The 18,806-nt window shown below is 30.6% G+C and overlaps 2 protein-coding genes across 2 annotated transcripts in view; both read right to left on the bottom strand.

Moving 5' to 3' along the window:
• LOC112029698 (DNA-directed RNA polymerase III subunit 2) overlaps nt 1–18,806 on the bottom strand; it is an 84,051-nt gene that overhangs the window by 20,889 nt on the left and 44,356 nt on the right. The window lies entirely within an intron of this gene.
• On the bottom strand, nt 1,313–4,800 carry LOC112029700 (receptor-like protein EIX2). Its single transcript, XM_065777735.1, has 2 exons — nt 1,943–4,800; nt 1,313–1,492 (listed from the first exon to the last, which is right to left on the bottom strand). The coding sequence occupies exon 1, from the start codon at nt 3,519–3,521 to the stop codon at nt 2,319–2,321; it is 1,203 nt and encodes a 400-aa protein (XP_065633807.1). The 5' UTR covers nt 3,522–4,800; the 3' UTR covers nt 1,313–1,492; nt 1,943–2,318.

Raw genomic sequence — 18,806 nt, 5'->3', positions numbered from 1 at the left:
TCTTATTGTACTATTTTAACTAATTTTTACCTTTATTTATGGTATTTTTAGTGAAAAAATTTTAGTTTCAGCAAAATAAATGGATCTCTAAATAAACAGATCCCAAACCAACTCTAAATTTAAGTTCTCAAGGCTACAAGAGAATCCACGGCCTCTCTTTTAAATAGAGAGAAAAGGGCATTGGACACTACAGAAACTGTGTCAAATTTCTTCTAAATTTTCTATAGAAAAAAACCTCATTGCTAACATTACACACAATAACCCCAACGCCAATTAAAAGCCCAAGTAAGCTCCAAGTCCAAGCTTTTCTAGTTGAAACCCAAAGTTCAAACTCACATCAAAATTAAAATAACCAAACCTTAAACTCACATTACATTAATTAAACCCCAATATTAAACCCAGATTGAAGTCCATAGTAATGGGGGAAAAATAGTAAAAAAATAATAATTTCCCATCATAAATTGATGTAAAAAAAGAAAAAGAAAAAAAAGCCCCATTTCTAACATCACACATAATAACCCCAACGTCAATTAAAAGCCCAAGTAAGCTCCGAGTCCAAGCCTAGCTAGTAGAAACCCAAAGTTCAAACCCGCTTAAAAATTAAAATACCAAACCTAAACTCACATTACATTAAGCCCAATATTAAGGGTCTGTTTGGATAGCACTTATTGTTGCTGAAAGTTGATAAAAATTGATTGTTGCTGAAAACACTGTAGCAAAATAATTTTTAAATGTGTGAATAGTGTTGTGGAACTCACTTTTAATATTTTTTAATTGTAAACAGTACATAAACAGTGTGTGAACAGTGCACGTACTGTTTATGCACAGTGATTTTTGTCTCCAAATAGTCAACAAGTCCGGCTGAAGAAAAAAAAAAAAAAAACCACAAAACGCAACTCTACAATGAGTGAGAAGAAGTGGTATCCAAACCCTCTATAAAAACCCAGATTGAAGTCCATAGTAACCACGCCAATGCCAACTGTTTATTTTATCTTTTTCTTTCTTTTATTTTCTTAAGAAAATAATTTTAATGAACACCATCGAAAGGTTTTGGGAGTTTACATAATTTTAATTTGACAGAATATATATATCTTTCATTTATCTTTATTTCTCAGAACTGTTAATTGGAAAAAAAAAATAGTATAAAAAATAAAATTGTCAATCATTAATTAATGTAATTTGTAAGCAATTTAAAGAAAAATAATGTTACCACTTCGTCAATAATCATAGCACATGCAAAATAAATATTTTTAGGGTAAACAAGTCTACACTCTAATAGCCACTTTGCTGTCTGAGATTAAAATACATATCAAATTATCAACCTCAACAAATATTAATTATTGAAGCACAAACCTAATCACCCTGTAAATGTTTTGAGAAATACACCAAATCTTACTCACATATTGACACACCGTACACAAACACCCATACATTACATATATGATATCACCCAAAGAAATTTATTCTGAGTCCGAGGCTTTTATAGCAACACCTAGTGTGAAAACAAAATGATATATGTAAGATGGCGATATAAAACTGGACAAAAATTAAAACAGAAATTAAAAAAAAAAAAAAAACTAAAGAAAATAATTTGTTTGAGGAAGGATAATACTTTTTTAAGATATTGGAATGAAAGATAAATTTAGTGTAGATCTTATTTTAAACAAAAATAAATAAATAAATAACCTGCTTGCTTAACAAATAGTCAATATTCAAAGAATAAAATTCTAGAAAATATAAAAGAATGACAATATTTGTTGCGCTAGCATGATCTTTTATTTTATTTTTTGAGCAAGCATGATCTTTTATGAAACAATAAGTCTTATGTAAAATTCAATGGTAGCCTTCAAAAATATGGAAACTAGAAATTGTTTGATAAACTATGGAAACTAGAAATGGGCCCAAACAATGACAGCCTTTTATATAGAGAAAATATTCTTACCAATTAGCTTTGAAGTTGCCTTTGCAATCTGGCCATAGTCACTACTCCAATCACGTATAGCCGATCTCTAGTATTGTTCAAGAACGTGAAATAGGATAATCGCCATGACTTGTTTAGTAGTAATGTGCCATAAACTCTCCAAAAACTGACGACAAATCCAATGGTTGCACTAACATAAAACCCTCGGGTTATAAACCCATCTTTCTCATCTTGCATGCTAGCATCTCCACTGCTTCCATTCACGGTTGGATTTTGAGGCGTTTCTTCACCAAAACAATTCTTTGGAAGTGGGAATCCACAAAGATTTGGGTTCCCCTCATATGCAGAGGCATTAAAGGTACTGAGTTGAGCGCCTGTTGGGATTCTGCCTGACAAATTATTGTTTCTCAAGTTCAAGGAATTCAGAAATGGTTGAAGGAATTTCACCACCTAGCTTGTTATTAGATAAATCCAAGACTTCTAATGAGTGTAATAGCCCAATATCTGAAGTGATTTTTCCAGTCAACAAGTTTCTTGAGAGATTCAAAGAAATCAATCCATTAAGCATCACAATTTCTTCTGGAATTACCCCAGTTAATTTATTGCTTGAGAGATCTATGCTCTTAACTAATACAAGATTATTTCCATACTCGTACTCTCTTCCCTTCCACATCCAAATTGTAACGTCAACATATCTTGAAGACAGTAATTTATATGAATGGTTATTGGCTGCATTGGGACTCTTTGTATTAGTCAAGGAAATAAGGTTGTTGAGGCATTTTGGTATACTTCCTGTGATTGCGTTCAAAGCGAGGTCCAAAAGTTGAAGATGTGTTAGATGGCATAGATGTGGAGGCATACTTCCATAGAAGTGATTGGACCTAAGAAAAAGGACAGCTAAATTTGGATGGCTTCTCCCTAACCACATCGGTATCGGTCCTGACAAGCTATTGTTTCGAAGATCAAGAAATATCAACTTTGTGCAATTTTTCAAGGTTGAAGGTAGTTCCCCACTAAAATTATTATTGCCTGAATCTAGTGTTTCAATCTCAATTAAAGAGCCCACTGAACTTGGGATTTTTCCATGAAAATGATTGTTTGCCAACTTAAGAATTTTAAGCCCTTCAAAATGCATCCAGCAATTAGGAAGCTCTTCTGATAATCGATTATTGGAGAGATCTAGAAATTCCAAACTATTATTACTGGCTTCACATAAGGACAAGGCTAGCTTTGAAAATGTATTATTGGAAAGATTCAAATGTGACCCTTTAAATACAAATGGTGGTATTTCGCCTTCCAATTTATTTGAATGCAATTTAATGACAAAGGGAAAGGATGACTCCAATAGCAAATTTGGAATGTGTCCATTGATTTTGTTCCCAGAAAGATCTATATAGTGTAAGTGAGTTGGGAAGATCCAATATGAATTGGCTAGAGTATCTGAAATTCCAGATTTAGCTAAATCAAGCCAATAGTAATTTTTTTGAGTTTGAAGCCATTTTGGGAAATGAGGGAGTTGACAATTATTCATATATAGCTCGTCTAACTGAAAAAGGTGGAACCCAATTAGAGCTGAAGTTGAAAACCAAAGAGCTATCATATATGTGAAACACCTTCAATTTTGTGAGTATTGAGAAGTGGGCTTCAGAAATAACACCTTCAAATGGATTACCACCAATATATAATCTCTCTAGATTAAATTGTTTTCCCAAACTTTCAGGTATTGTCCCACTTAATTGATTTTCAGAAAGCCATAATACTCTCAATGAAGGAAATGTTGTGAGATGAGGAAATGATCCCATAATGTGATTGTTATCTAAATACAATTCCTCTATTGAGTGGTTTGCACACCCAGTCAAGTTATGAACAATTCCTAGAAGTTGTTCACTAAGATTGTTACTTGATAGAGACAATGTTTTTAAATTACAGATTCCACTGAAGCTTTTTGGTATCCCACCTTCAAACTCATTATCATGGAGACTAAGAACCTCAAGAGAGTATATTCTACTGAAAGCATTGGGAATTAAACCTTGAAATTGATTATCATAGAGATAGAGTTCGACAACACTGGTATTGGAGTTGAACAACCACTCTATTACTGAAGAAGACAAAGTGAGATTGTTAACAGAGAGATCGAGGATGTCAAGAGAGGTAGAAGAATTAACATGAGGAATTGGAAAAATATTCGGAAGACTACAGGCTCTCAAGTTTAGGACTGTCAAATAAGGTAGTTGGTTCACTACGTGGAGCCAATTATTAACTTTGCTCAAGTTAACGAAACTCATGCCAAGGAAACTTAAAGAAGAAAGTGGACGGAGCCACTCTAAGTTTTCGGGTTCATTAAAATTATTCCAGGCAAGATCAAGATATTGCAAGCTAGAAAGGTTCCCTAGCTGAAAAGGAATATTTCTTCCGAAATTAGCACGAGAAAAGTCAAGGTGTCTTAAGTTTGAGAGAGAAGCAATGGATTTTGGGATTTGGGTATGATTAAAATCATTGTAACTCACATCCAAAAAAGTCAAATATTGCAACTCACTCAAGAAAGGACTTAGTTTACCTCTCAAAGGTTCCACATCCGAGATACTGAGATTGAGCTGGGTTACGTGGCCTGTTTGGTTGTTACAATTGACCCCTCTCCATTTGCAACAATCTTCTATCCCCACTCTAGTACTCCAGGAAGAAAGATGGCCATAATCTTCAATAAGGTCTTCCTTAATCTTGACAAGTGCTTGTCTCTCATGCTCTTTGCAGCCGAGGTTAGCATCTCCCACACCCCAATAATTTCCAAGGGTTGGTTTCATGCACAACAAAAAGAGAAAAAAAGTGAGGAGAAGTTGGAGGGAACTTCCACACATGATTAGGATGAACGTAGAAGATCAAAAAAGTGATTAAGATAATAAGAGCATCAACACATAAAAGGTGCAATGTTCTGAGTATCTTACAACCCCCAAGCCCCAATTATTTATACACGCATTATGTAGAAATTATTATTATCAAATAATAAATAAATAAATAAAAGGAAAGAAGTCAAAAGTTGTTGGAAAGTGCTTTTGATTGGTTAGACATCATTGTGAATAATAATTCTAGTACCATACACTTTTATACACATTTTGCTATGACTATCTTACATGATAAACTATAAATAATGGAGAAAAAAATGGTGAATCCATTGAAAAATACCAAATTGTGTGTTGTACTACAAAACTATTTGTAAATTAAGGCTTACAATATCCTAACCAACACCAGCTGAAAGTAAATAAATTACTGTAGAAAGGAACAATAATTATTCGAATAAAAAAGATCAATAATTATCCCAAAAAATAGGGTTCTAGCATCATTGATCACATCATTGGGTATGACTTACCTCTAGTATTTTTTTAAATGGAATCTCATTTTATTTTAATAAAAAACGGTCACATCATTCACTAACTAAATAAAAGGTAGAGAGTAAAACCAACTACCACTTGTTATTGTATATTTAAAATAAAATGACATATCTAGTTAAAAAAATACCGAAGGTAAGCCAAATCCCAAGTCGTTGACATAAGGGGCCATAGGCCACCAATGATCTCAATGCCCTGGTGTTTCATTAATGGCAACTTTCTTTGTTGCAACCAATAAATGAATTATCACAAGATTCAGTTTTTATAAAAACTTGGGCAAATTACACTTAACTCTATGGTTTATTTGAAAAACACTTTATCTACTTGTGGTTTAAAATTGGTACTTTACCCACCTGAGGCAAGTTCTGCTTATCTCTAGTCATCCATATCCGTTAAAAATAAGGGTAAATTTGTATTTTTACTACCCTTTTATGCCATATAAGAAAACTAAAAAATTAAGAGAAAAGAAGATTTAAAAGCTATGTTTTATAAAAATTAAAACCTAACTTTTAAATATTTTTTCTCTAACCTTTGAAGTAATTGAAGTTTAAAAGCTAGGGTTGAACTGACCAAGAGGCACGTAGAAGCAAGCAGGGCAAGGAAGTCAGAATAATTAATCTCGTACTCCAAGTTTGCCATGGTTTATAACTCTGAAATGGGTATCAAAAGCTGTGCAGATAATGGACAAAAAAAAAGCTACAAAGCCACCATGCTCTTAGTAACCAGGCGAACATGATGTTCTTTTTTATTGGGGATTATGTGAACAGTAAGTCAGTAACAAGTGTGATTGCCCATGATAGCATTTGCATAATTTCTGTGGAAAAAACTCAAGTTTTAGAGTTGCACTGAGTTCCACTACCATTTAGCAGCATCATTAGCATTAAGAAGTGAATTCCTAGAAGTAAGCAGGATCAAATTACGCCGGCTATTTATGCGTAGTGCTGACTTTTATTCTGATGACACTTGTCTTAAATTTTATAAAACCTAATTTTTAGATATTTTTTCTCTGGAATTTTTTAGTTTTTTATGTTTTGAAAGGAGAGAGATATAAAAGAGTAGAAAAAGTACAAATTTGCCTCTATTTTTAACAGATGTGAGTAACGGGAGACAAACATGACTTACCTCAGGTGGATAAAGTGTCAATTTTTTTAAATCACAAATAGTCAAAGTATTTTTCAAACAAATCACAGATAGACAAAGTGTAATTTCCCCTAAAACTTTCTCATAAGTCAATTTTTTTTTATAAACTTTTCCTTAGTCAATTACCACAAGATTCAGAAGGACATGTATATATTTCATCTAAAGTCTTCAAATATTGAGTGGCTATAATGAACGCGAAAATTATCTATCAACTCGTGTCACTGTCAGCGTAAACAAGGGAGGTAGACTTCCTATCAAGAGTTTAACCCATGATCACTATCAATTGTGATGAAGTAAATTAGATATCCATGACAAATCCCTAACTTACAAAACCAGTGAGCATAGATATACGTCTATATTATCAAAAGGATTAACTATATAATTGGTCTTTATTTTTTACATCATATTTCAATTTTGTTCATAACCTTTCAATTATGTCAATTTAGTTCCTAACTCTTTAGTGTAGTGTCAACTTGGTTCATGACATTATCCCTTAAATGAAAAAATCTTATGTGTAGAATAGAATAATAAAAAATTGTTTTTCCTGACACATTAATTGCCAACTGTGTAGCCACATTCAACCTTAGATAGTTGCATATCAGTCCACTTGATAAATCAGCTCCATAGTTAAATTTTTAATTGCTTTCATTATTTTTCATTACAACTAAAGTGGTATGTTATTCTTTAAAAAAAAAAAAAAAAANTCAACTACTGTAATCCATTAATCTTTAATTATAAGTTTTTTTTTTTTTTTTTAAATTTTATTTCTCTTTTACCTCCACACGTTTTGCTTTCACGTCAGTGCACCCAAATCCCCACCCAAAAAAAAAAAAAAACACCCCTTTGGAGTTAAGAGACAAACACACAAACAGAGATAAATAACAAGATAAAGAGGCCGTATGAACAGAGGCCAACGAACTGAAGAAAAAGAAGAAGAGGAGAGACCGATGTAAGAGAGTGGAGGTGAATCCTGAAATTTGGGAAAAAAAATTACAGTTTTCTGAGTGTTTTATTTTTTCTTCGGTATTGATCTATTTGTTGGCCGAAATTGATATTAACATAGGATAAATTACAGTCATTACAGATAATTAGAAACAGAGAGATGATATATATTAACATACCTTTATGCTCAATCCAACCACCAATTGCATTAAAAGATAAATCAAGACTTCTTAACTCCTTCAAACTCTCAAATAAAGAAACGTTTGGAAACCAGACCATATCTTGGAAATTGAAAGAGTATAAGAAATAATCATCCTCTTCTTCACTACTAGTATGGAATTCCCAGATATTGTGGAGGGAGAGATGGGTCACGTGACCGGTGGTGGAGTTGCAGGTGACTCTCTCCCACTCACAACACTCACTCTTGCGGTCATCGACCCATGAAGGGAGAAGATCATGACCTCTGAGGGGGTGAGGGTCCCCTGAAGCGAGAACATATTCTATGGAACTGGGGTTGGACCTCACAAACTCCTCCTTGATTGCTAACAGACCCATCCTCTCTGCTTCAAAGCAACCTCTGTGGCCATGAAGATGAACTAGAACTATCAGACCCCACAATAACCACTTCACCAAGGTCCGTCCCATTGTGAATATCTAGTAATACTCTAATTTTTTGCTACACTAGTTTATATATTAGTTAGGAGAATCAAGTCAAGTCAATAGCCCTTCTCCCCCAAAAAAAAAAAAAAAAAGGCTGTGTAAAAAAGGAAGCACGAAGATTCATTATGGGCTGGCTAGTCAAGGTGGGCGGCGGCATTTTAGTCCAAGTCTTCGGATAGCATTTTTGTCTTTATGCGGAGTTGCCTTGAAGCTGAACCGAAGCTTTTTGGTATTTTTAAAATGGTCATGCTAACGTTGTTAAGGCATTTATTAATAATTCATTTAAAAAAAAAATTTTGATACTATTTTTATGGAGTGTCCTAAAGGTATTTGTTAGTATTTTTTTTTAAAAAAACACATTTAGTACTTAAAATTAAATCCACTCTCCTCCACGTATTGAATTATACCAGCTGTACAGCTGTACAGCTGTACATCATTTCATACATTATATAAAAGTAATAGTTAGGGCAGCACGTGCAAGAGCTATGAAAAAAAAAATAGTGATTAAGATTAATTCTAGATTTTATTTGTATCACAAAATAAAGATATAAATAATTTGATTTTTAAAATACATAAAACTTTATATTAATTAAAAGAGATATTAATTATAAGAATTTTGATAATTATATCATAAAAAATTAATCTCATTCGTATAAGAATTTTGATCAATCACAAAGTTATTAAAGTTATTTAACATATAAATATCTATTTCACTATAATAATTTTTTAGTACTTATTTGCTATAGTCAATATATCCACTCACTAAAAACTTCTAACAATTATAACGAATATTATCATCTTCTAACAATAAATAACTGACTTTTGCTAAGAATATAAAAAATAAAAATAAAAAAAGATAACAAAATATATGTGTTATCAAATTTTTCATTAGATAAATTTTAAGTTTTAAAAATTTAAACCTAAAAAATCAATGTTTAAGATAACAAATAATTTGAGAGCATTATGATCCGCTCATAAGTCACTTTCTTTTTCCTCTGGCTCTAGTCTAGCGTGTATGGGAGTACCTTGCTGCTCGCATGTACGCCACATATATAGGGTCCGTTTGGATAGCACTTATTATTGCTGAAAGTTGATAAAAACTGATTGTTGCTGAAAACACTGTAGCAAAATAATTTTTAAATGTGTGAATAGTGTTGTGGGACCCACTTTTAATATTAAATATTGCATGAATAGTGTGTGAACAGTGCGTAAACAGTGCACGCATTGTTCATGCACAGTAAATTTTGTCCCCCCAAAGTCAACAAAGTGCGAAGAAGAAAAAAAAAAAAAAAAAAAAAAAGAGAGGGTAAAACACAACTTTACTTTGAGTAGCAAAACTTGCTATCCAAACGCTGGCCAAATACTCAGATTCAGAATTCCAGCATTATTGATTACACCACATGACATCATGGGCCATAATTCCACCAAATATCTCACCATAAGTATTTATCACCCTTTTGTGGGTGGTTTTTAGTTTTGAATAAAAGTGGTTATGCCGTCTTTTAATGGTGTATACAAACGATGTGTGTGGATTCACACATCCCTTTTTTGAAAACTAAATTTGTATCCACATAAATAACATAGTTTGCATTAAAAAAAAAAAAAAAAAAAAAAGAGAGGGTAAAACACAACTTTACTTTGAGTAGCAAAACTTGCTATCCAAACGCTGGCCAAATACTCAGATTCAGAATTCCAGCATTATTGATTACACCACATGACATCATGGGCCATAATTCCACCAAATATCTCACCATAAGTATTTATCACCCTTTTGTGGGTGGTTTTTAGTTTTGAATAAAAGTGGTTATGCCGTCTTTTAATGGTGTATACAAACGATGTGTGTGGATTCACACATCCCTTTTTTGAAAACTAAATTTGTATCCACATAAATAACATAGTTTGCATCCACATATATCCTGGGATATCCCACCTTGAACTCCTTATTTTTTGAGATATTTGTAAGCCTTCGAATAATTTAAGGATTACAAACTCCAATAGGAAATCTTTGTTTTTATTATTACTTTTTTATGTGTGTCACCACTCTTTTATAAGTTGCTTTTATAAATTTGAATTTGATACCATGTCATACTCATATCATAATTGTAAAGGGCTATTATTTTATTTGTGGGGAGTTTCTCAAAAAAAAAAAAATTTATTTGTGGGGAACATTTTATCATTTTATATGGGTTCCATCTAACTGTCCAGTATTTCGACTGTTGGTAGATATTATTTAGTGAACCCATGACCCACCTGCATGACTCACGAGTAAGATAGAAGTCTACATTTCTCTGCTCCACTCTACAATCATCTATTTCTCTATTTATTTTCTTTGTCGGTAGACATTAGGTTTTATATTTGTAACAATTAATACGGCAGATGACAATATATTGTTAGGTTAGATGGTCACAAAATTTTTGATGTGATATTCCAAAGAGTAATATTGCATATACATACAACAAATTTTTGACAAAATTTTCATACTAGTTGAATTGGCAAATATTCACTGATTGATAAGATGGAAATCTACATTTTTCTGCTCTACTCTCCAATCATCTATTCTCTATTTATTTTCTTTGTCGGTAGACACTAGGTTTTATATTTGTAACAATTAATACAATAGATGACAGTATATTGTTAGGTTGGATGGTCATGAAATTTTTGATGTGATATTTCGAAGAGTAATATTGAGTATATGTACAACAAATCGGACAAAATTTTCATACCAGTTGAATTGGCAAATATTCATTGATTGATAAGGTAAAAATCTACATTTTTCTGCTCCACTCTCCAATCATCTATTTCTCTATTTGTTTTCTTTATCAGTAGACATTATGTTTTTTATTTGTAACAATTAATATGGCAGATGATATTATATTGTTAGGTTGGATGGTCACGAAATTTTTGATGTGATATTTCGAAGGGTAATGTTGTGTATACGTACATAATGTCTTTTTTTTTTTTTTTTTTAATGTTGTTTTTTTTTTTAGAAGTAAATAATGTCGTTTTTTTTTTTTTTAAATTTTTTAATGTCATTTTTTTTTATGTCATTTTTTTTAATGTTTTAGAAGTAAATAATGTCTTTTTTTTTTTTTTTTAATTATGGGGCTAATGAGAAATGGCAGACTATAGGTCTCAATTCCATGGGCAAATCTAAACCCCTAGTCAAACACAAGGACCAATAAGGCTCCGCTTGGGAGGAGGGAATGGAATGGAATGGAAATGAATAAAAAGAATCATTTTAGAATATTCTTCCCTTCCCTTGTTTGGGAGTTTTAATGGAGGGAATGAAAAGCTCATTCCCTTGTTTGGTAGTTCAAGTAGGAGGGAACATTCATTCCTCTATATTCCTTTAAAACTTCAAATTTTCATTCCCTCCGAAATTAGGAGGAATGAGAGGGAATGAAATTAGATTTAATGATTTTTTTTACTAAAACTCCCAAAATACCCTTGTATATTCAACTCTTTATTTTAAAATAGGAGTCTAATAGTAATATTGTCATAAAATGATTTCATTCCATTCCCTTCATGTTGTTCCCAAACAAGATTATTTATATTCCATCCATTTTCATTCTTTTCCATTCCTTTATTTTAAAACATCCAATCAAGGTTACTTAATTCAATTCCATTCCATTTTTTTTTCATTCATTTCCCTTACTTAAATACATTCAATTCTATTCCATTCCTTTTCATTCCCTTATTATTATTCCATTCTATTCAATTCCCTTCCCTTATAAACTCCCAAACAGAGCTTTAAAGTAAAATTATCTAGATAAAAAAAAGTACATTGTTAAAATTTCTATTTGGAAAAGAGATCTTAACACCATATATAAAGCCAAACTATACCCATCAACCTAGATTAGGGTGTCAGACAATTTAGCAAATCTTTTTATTTGAAATTTAACTTCAGATTTTTTATTCAATTATTAAAGGAGGAAAATCATGTTTTTCATAAAAATGCAACGTATAAAAGGGGACACAGAAAATTTAACTTCAGAAATTGTCTTCAATTTACGTTGACTATACAAATGCAACGTATAAAAGGGGACACGGAAAATTTTAACAAATCCAGCTAGCCATATATACATGGCTAAACTGAAAGTCCATTTCTCCACCCGACAATTTATAACGTCTTCAATTAAAGTCATTATATGCAAACGTATATTGGAGTCCATCTGACACTATGATGTGTACTCTAGTACTCTTCTTCTTTTCTTTTCTTTTTTTTTTCAATTATTATTTTATAATTATTTATATATTTATTTATAAAATGATGCGTTCACTATTTAGTATGAGCAGAAGGTACTTGAAATAAGAGAAGCAAATGTGATAAAATTTCCCTCTGTGTATTCATGTCACAGTACTATCTTAATAAAATTTCTTTATTCAAAAAAGAGAAGAAAATTTGATAAATGCATGGAAGTATATATTCTTACATATACAAGTACAGTAAAGGAAAGTCTTGTGCATGGCATCTCAATAAATATCTACATTTATACTCTATATAAAAAAGAGGACAGTTGAGCAGCTTGTGTTTGACAAATCGACATTGTAAAGATTAAAACGCGGAACCAGAGATTTCCTTTTACGTTTGTTTGTTGTGTACAAGTATATTTACATTTCTATCCTTAAAAACTTTAAATCAGAAGAGTGAAAAAGCGTGGGTAGTGTCATCATTTTGACTCTACCTTTCTTGTCTTATCTCTTTGTTTGAGGTGTTTGACAGCCAACTACTTTCCTAATAGACACAAAGTGAAGCAACACGGTAAGGGAGAGAAATAGTGAGAGACAAGAACAAAGAAAAAAAAGGGAGTCAGCCATGACCCATGAGTCAATTGCTTCCATCACAAGAGAGACAAAGAGAAAAAACAAGAAAAAGAAGAAGGTTGGAGAGAAAGAAAGATGGAGATTTTGTTTTGATTTAGCTCATTCATTTTTTTAGAAAAAAAAAATTTTATGAAAGTATATTTATCTCAATTAGATGTAGCTTCTGCACATGGGTTCATCTTGCATGTTGATTATTACTTGGACAAAATTTAACTATAAAACTAGTTATAAGTTAAGGCTACAAACTCACTTAATAAAATAAATATTACAATATATTTTGAAAATATAACCGTTAAATTGCATATTCTTTACACTCTTAATACATATAATTCATATGTTAAATTTTGTGTCAATTAGATATCATTTACTGTATGATCTATAAGCTTATATTTTGTGCATAATTTTAAATTACAAAAACTTTCAATTTAAAAAATTTAGTGATGATATAGCTATTGATCTTTAATTTTCTTGAAAATTTGCAAGCATGAAATATATAAGAAGAAAATGTAATCCAGTGGTGAATTTGTCAAAATTCACTTCTAATAAAAAAATATTAAGTAAAGTTGTAACCTATGTCTACAGTTAATTTTGTAACTAAACTTTGTCCTTATTACTTTCTTTCTTGCTGGTTTTTTTTTTTTTTTTAGAAAGTCTTGGTGGTTTGTTTTAACAAAGATGAAGATTTTGTTTTGGTTTAGCTCATTCATTTTTATCTCTTTTTTTCTTTTTTTTTTGATAAAAGTATATTTATTTCATTTAGATGTAGCTTTTCTAGATGGGTTCATCTTGCATGCGGATTATTATCTTCTTTCTTTCTGTTTTTTTTTTTTTTTTGGAGAAATTCTTGTTGGTTTGTTTTAATTTGTTATATGTAGTCATGTTTCTTTTTTTGGATAAAGTCTTTTTTTAGTCATGTTGAAATTACAATGTTTCTGCGAAAAAAAAAAAAAAAAAAGTGGATACCTTATTGGTATTTTCGTCATCAGTTCTAGAGGTTTCTCGTTTCCTACTTTTTTTTTTTTTTTTTTGGTGGAGAAAGTCTCATTTCCTACTTTATAATCTACTGCTGAATCATAGATTTGATAATAGATATGAATATTTTGAAACATTTAATGGTATAATTTCTAAGCAATTTAATAATTAAATAATTATAAATAAATTTTATTTCTAACCTTAATTGTAATCTTTCTACTGGCTAGCACGTATCCTACACGTGCTGCAAAACTAGTTATATATATACAAATTATGACAAGTTGACTTGTTTTGTCACCAATAAAATTAGCACACTCCGCTGTAAGATTGTTTGTACATTTCTTACTTTCACGCTCTAGGAAAGCTATGTACATCACATCATACAAAAGATTTTTTTTTTTTTTTTTTCTTCATATAAAAGAACACTAATATAGAAAATTATAACACTCTAATATGATTTCTAGACACTAAAAATCAACACCCTCACTACAAAAGCATCTTAACGTGGATTAGCACATTTAAATAGGGATATGCATTATGCACACTAGCGTTATATTGCAATCTTCTATGAGTATGATTGGTACTTTTTCGATAGCTTATTTGCTAAATATGAAAAAAAAAAAAAAAAAAAAAACACAAAACATATAGTTTTTGGCAATGCTCACAGGGAATCTGTTAACTTTCCCCTTAAAAGATAAGCTAGCTTGAGTCTTTACATGGGATAAGTGTTTAATTAATGGCAACCTTCTTTGTTGCAACCAATAAATGAATTATCACAGGATTTAGGTTACATAAAAACTTTTCCTTAGTCAATTATCACAAGGTTCACAATAATATGTATCTATTTCAATTAAAGTCTTCAAATATTGAGTGGCTACAATGAAATTCANAGTAAATTAGATATCCATGACAAATTCCTAGCTTAAGAAACCAGTGAGTATAGATGTATACGTCAATTTTATGAAAACTATTTAGTAGCAAAAGGGCAAAGGTGAAAATTACGATATATGTCTTACTCTTAGGTTCAAAAATTAAAAGAATCATTTCAGTAAATTTGATCTATAAAACTACTCAAATGGGTTGAAATCCTTTTACCATCAAAGCAATAGACCACTCCAACTCCAAATTCATTTTACATAAAAACCAATAAGCCCAAAGCCAATTAAACGCCCAAGCAAGCTCCTCCAAACCCAAGAAAACTCATACCGTATAATGCTGGAAAGAAAAAAGAAAGCGTTTATTTTAAGAAAAATGCTACATCAATATTTTTACAATAAATTTGAAGAGACAGAAAAAATAATTTCAATAATAAGTTTAGATTAACAACCAACTACCTAAAATTTGTTGTAAAAGTATCGTGGACGTAACATTTCTCTTATTTTAATTCGGTAATAAGGAAAATTAACTTGGGGTTGATATCTATAGTCTATAATAATATAATTAAAATCGAAATGACTTTTGATTGATCTCATAATATTGTGACACAAACTTTTAAGATCTCAATTTTACACATTACTATTCTAATATATATATAAATATATATATTAGATGAATTTAAATTATATTGTATTTTAAACTCCTTATTAAAATTTCAGTATATCATATTTTCTTTAAATAATAGATATATAATTCCTGTGGGGGGAGTAAAACCCCACCCAACTCGTTGGGCCCAAGGCCCTGAATGAGGAACACTCTTCATCTGAGGAGGTGAGGCCTTCAGTCAGAAGCCCACGCCAAAGGGGGATGCCCTGAGACAAGCCCGCATACCATCCGAGGAGATGCTCATATGTCCGAGTAGTCCTGCATCTTCGGATCCGAAGAGGCTAGACCCAACATGAGTATGGGAGGTTCAAGCGATCTATTTGACAAGTGTCAAGAGGGAGAGGAACCTCGGACGCACATAAAGATAACGGGAGCAGAGAAATATCAAGGAGGCATACTTCAACCACCACATTTAATGCACTGCACCTACCTTCTTGGCCGCATTTATGTGGATAGGACCCCTGAACAGTGCTTTCGCAGCTACCTTAAGATCTCAATTTTACACATCACTATTCTAATATATATATATATATATATTAGATGAATTTAAATTATATTGTATTTTAAACTCCTTATTAAAATTTCAATATATCATATTTTCTTTAAATAATAGATATATAATTCCTTATACAAAAACAGTCACAATAAATGACTAATCCTATAATATATAGTTTTAATTACACACATAATCATAATAAATTTCATATTAATAATTATCATAATTATTAACTTTCATATTTTGAAAATATTAAAAATAAAAGAGAGAAAAAACCATATTCTTCCATTCATCGGAATCTAATTCCGGCCACACCAATTTTTTCATAGTTAAAAGTTGAATCAATAACAAGTATTATAAAGTAAATGTTGATGATAACATCATTTTTTCACATGTGTTCTAACGAGCAGATTTAGCATAAAGTTTGCAAATAAATTTTCATAGTTTTATTTATTGGTCTTTGCCGAAATTAATTGCGCAAACACCAAAATCAATTTTCAAAAGAACATAAACCTCAATATTTGAATTGAATGTGAATTTGTTAATACAAAACCTTTAACTAAAAAATGATGTTGGTATGTGGCTTCCGATGGTTCAATTTCCTGAATTATGGGTAGTATTTGATTTGGGTGTGTGTGGCTTTTATAGCTGACCTGAAGTTAAACAAACAATCAGGATTAAAGATATAGAATGGGTACCATACCCACTAAAATAACTGGGGGCACACCGTTGGATGACCCTTACTTCTTAATTTCCAACAAATGATTTTTTCTCCAACAAATGAATTTTTAGTTATATTACAATGAATGAAAACTTATATGGAAAAATTGATATAATAAAAATATCAAGTCGCACTTTATTATTTGTTAATCTTTATTAAATCTAAAACATAATATTTAAAATAAACATATAGTTTTTTTTTTTTTATACAAGATAGAATTCTACTCTAGCCTAATCTAAGTGTATACGTGTGTGAAGCTCCCTCCTAGAGATTTGAACCCTGGCCCTTGCCCCCCACACTTCACAAGCATTTATACTTATGGAGTGACCATTACATTAAGGGTGTGCGGTGGTAAAATAAACATATAGTTAAACATAACAATGTGTGATCAACGTATGAAAATAATTAATGATTTTGATGTCCAATACATACGAACACATATTTTTATGTTTAATCTATGACATCTATTCTTGATAATTACTCTTTATTATCAGATAAATACACTAATTATTTTTTATGTATATGAGAATCAAATCCCAAATTTCTTCTTTAACGAAAATAAAATTTACCCCCATTAAACTAACTAGAACCCTGAATACTATACTATGCACATTACATTGAAAATATTAGAAACTTTTATCCTACACCAAAATTCGCACAATGAGTTTTTATTTGAAAAGCCATCAAACAAATGCCAAAGTTCTTTGAAAAAAAATGCACAAATGAAGTGTATGTTGACTATTATAATTGAAAATAAGAAATTATGGAGGTAATAAAAACAATTGCTTTTAATAATATGTTCGAATATTTTTCACGGGCTTATAGCTGCTGTGATTGACAATGAGATAAGTTTATCTTATACAATTAGTGGAAACTCTAACTATTGATTGTTTCGAAATCCTAACAAAGGTAAAATATATAAACTATAATCAAATTTAAATAAGAAAATATTTCAATTAATCTTGGTACATTTTAAATTTCAAAATTGAGATCAAAAGAAAAGGAGTAGCATTTTCTTATTCAAATTATTACCAATATCCTCCATTTTTCCAAATTTGGAACTTCGAGAAAAGAGGAAAAACTTAAATTTGAAAATTCCAATATATAAAATTTCTTTTACTTAAGTTCCAATGAATGAAAACTTGTAAGTATAAATTTATATAATAAATTTTCAAGCCGAACTTTATTATTTTTTATTTATTGAATTTAGAACATAATAATTAACATAAACTTATATTTAAACATAACAATCTGTTATGGACATATGAAAGTAATCTTGACTCTTATGTTCAGTTCAATTGAATACATATTCTTTTTAACATGCTATGCACATAACATATAAGATAATAGAAATTTTATGCATGAATTGCATTTTTATTTTGGAAAACTATAGTATCAATGAAAAGCTCAAAGAAAAATTTGAAGGAAAAGTCAAATGAGGTAGATGTTGATAATTAACTACTATATTCAAAAATGAAAATTATGTTGGCAACAAGAGGAATCACATCTGTTAATACTTTGTGTTGCCTTCTTCCAAATTTATAATTTGTCCAAACGTCTATTCCAGCCCCTTAAATTGACTGCTTCAAAGTCCTAATGTAGGTAAAATATACCTGCTGATTTTAAGCCAAAACATAAAAAAATAAAAATTACGATTAATCTTTATACATTAGAAATTCTAAATTGAGATGGAAAGAAAAATAGTAACTTTTTCTTGCATCATATGATATAAGTAGATCTATTAGTGTAATTTTCATGACTAAAGGAGTTTTCCATGCTATACGAAAAAAAAAAATCATTGAGATGATTAAAAATCTCTTCCATTTTGTTCAAATTTGAACTTTCGAGGCAATGAAAAAAGGCTTGGTTATTTAAATAGCAGAATTGTGTAACATATGCTAAAAAATGGTGAATTGATTTTGTTGAGAGTATGTCACTTTCTTTAAAAATTTGGGATTCCAAAACCTTAATTCCTTTCCCTTGATTGTTTACATCTTTTTATTGTTTTATATCTCTTGCTTAATTTAACTATTTGCTTAATTTTATTATTTTTTTAGTTTATTTAATTTCAAAACAACCAATTTTTATTAAACTAGATTAGGATTAATTTGGTTAAGATTTAATTAATTTTCCTACATTCATTCAAGTCCCTGTGGGTTCGACATCGTTCTTGTCAAATTATACTTCGGTACGGTTCGTACACTT

The sequence above is a fragment of the Quercus suber genome, unplaced genomic scaffold, assembly GCF_002906115.3.
Source record: "Quercus suber isolate HL8 unplaced genomic scaffold, Cork oak 2.0 scaffold_163, whole genome shotgun sequence".
Taxonomy (NCBI): domain Eukaryota; kingdom Viridiplantae; phylum Streptophyta; class Magnoliopsida; order Fagales; family Fagaceae; genus Quercus; species Quercus suber.
Note: the sequence above shows the minus strand (reverse complement) of the source record. Positions and strands in the feature narration are given on the sequence as shown.

Excerpts from the sequence above, each read along its gene's own strand:
- LOC112029700 (XM_065777735.1), bottom strand. The coding sequence starts at position 3,521 with ATGATAGCTCTTTGGTTTTCAACTTCAGCTCTAATTGGGTTCCACCTT.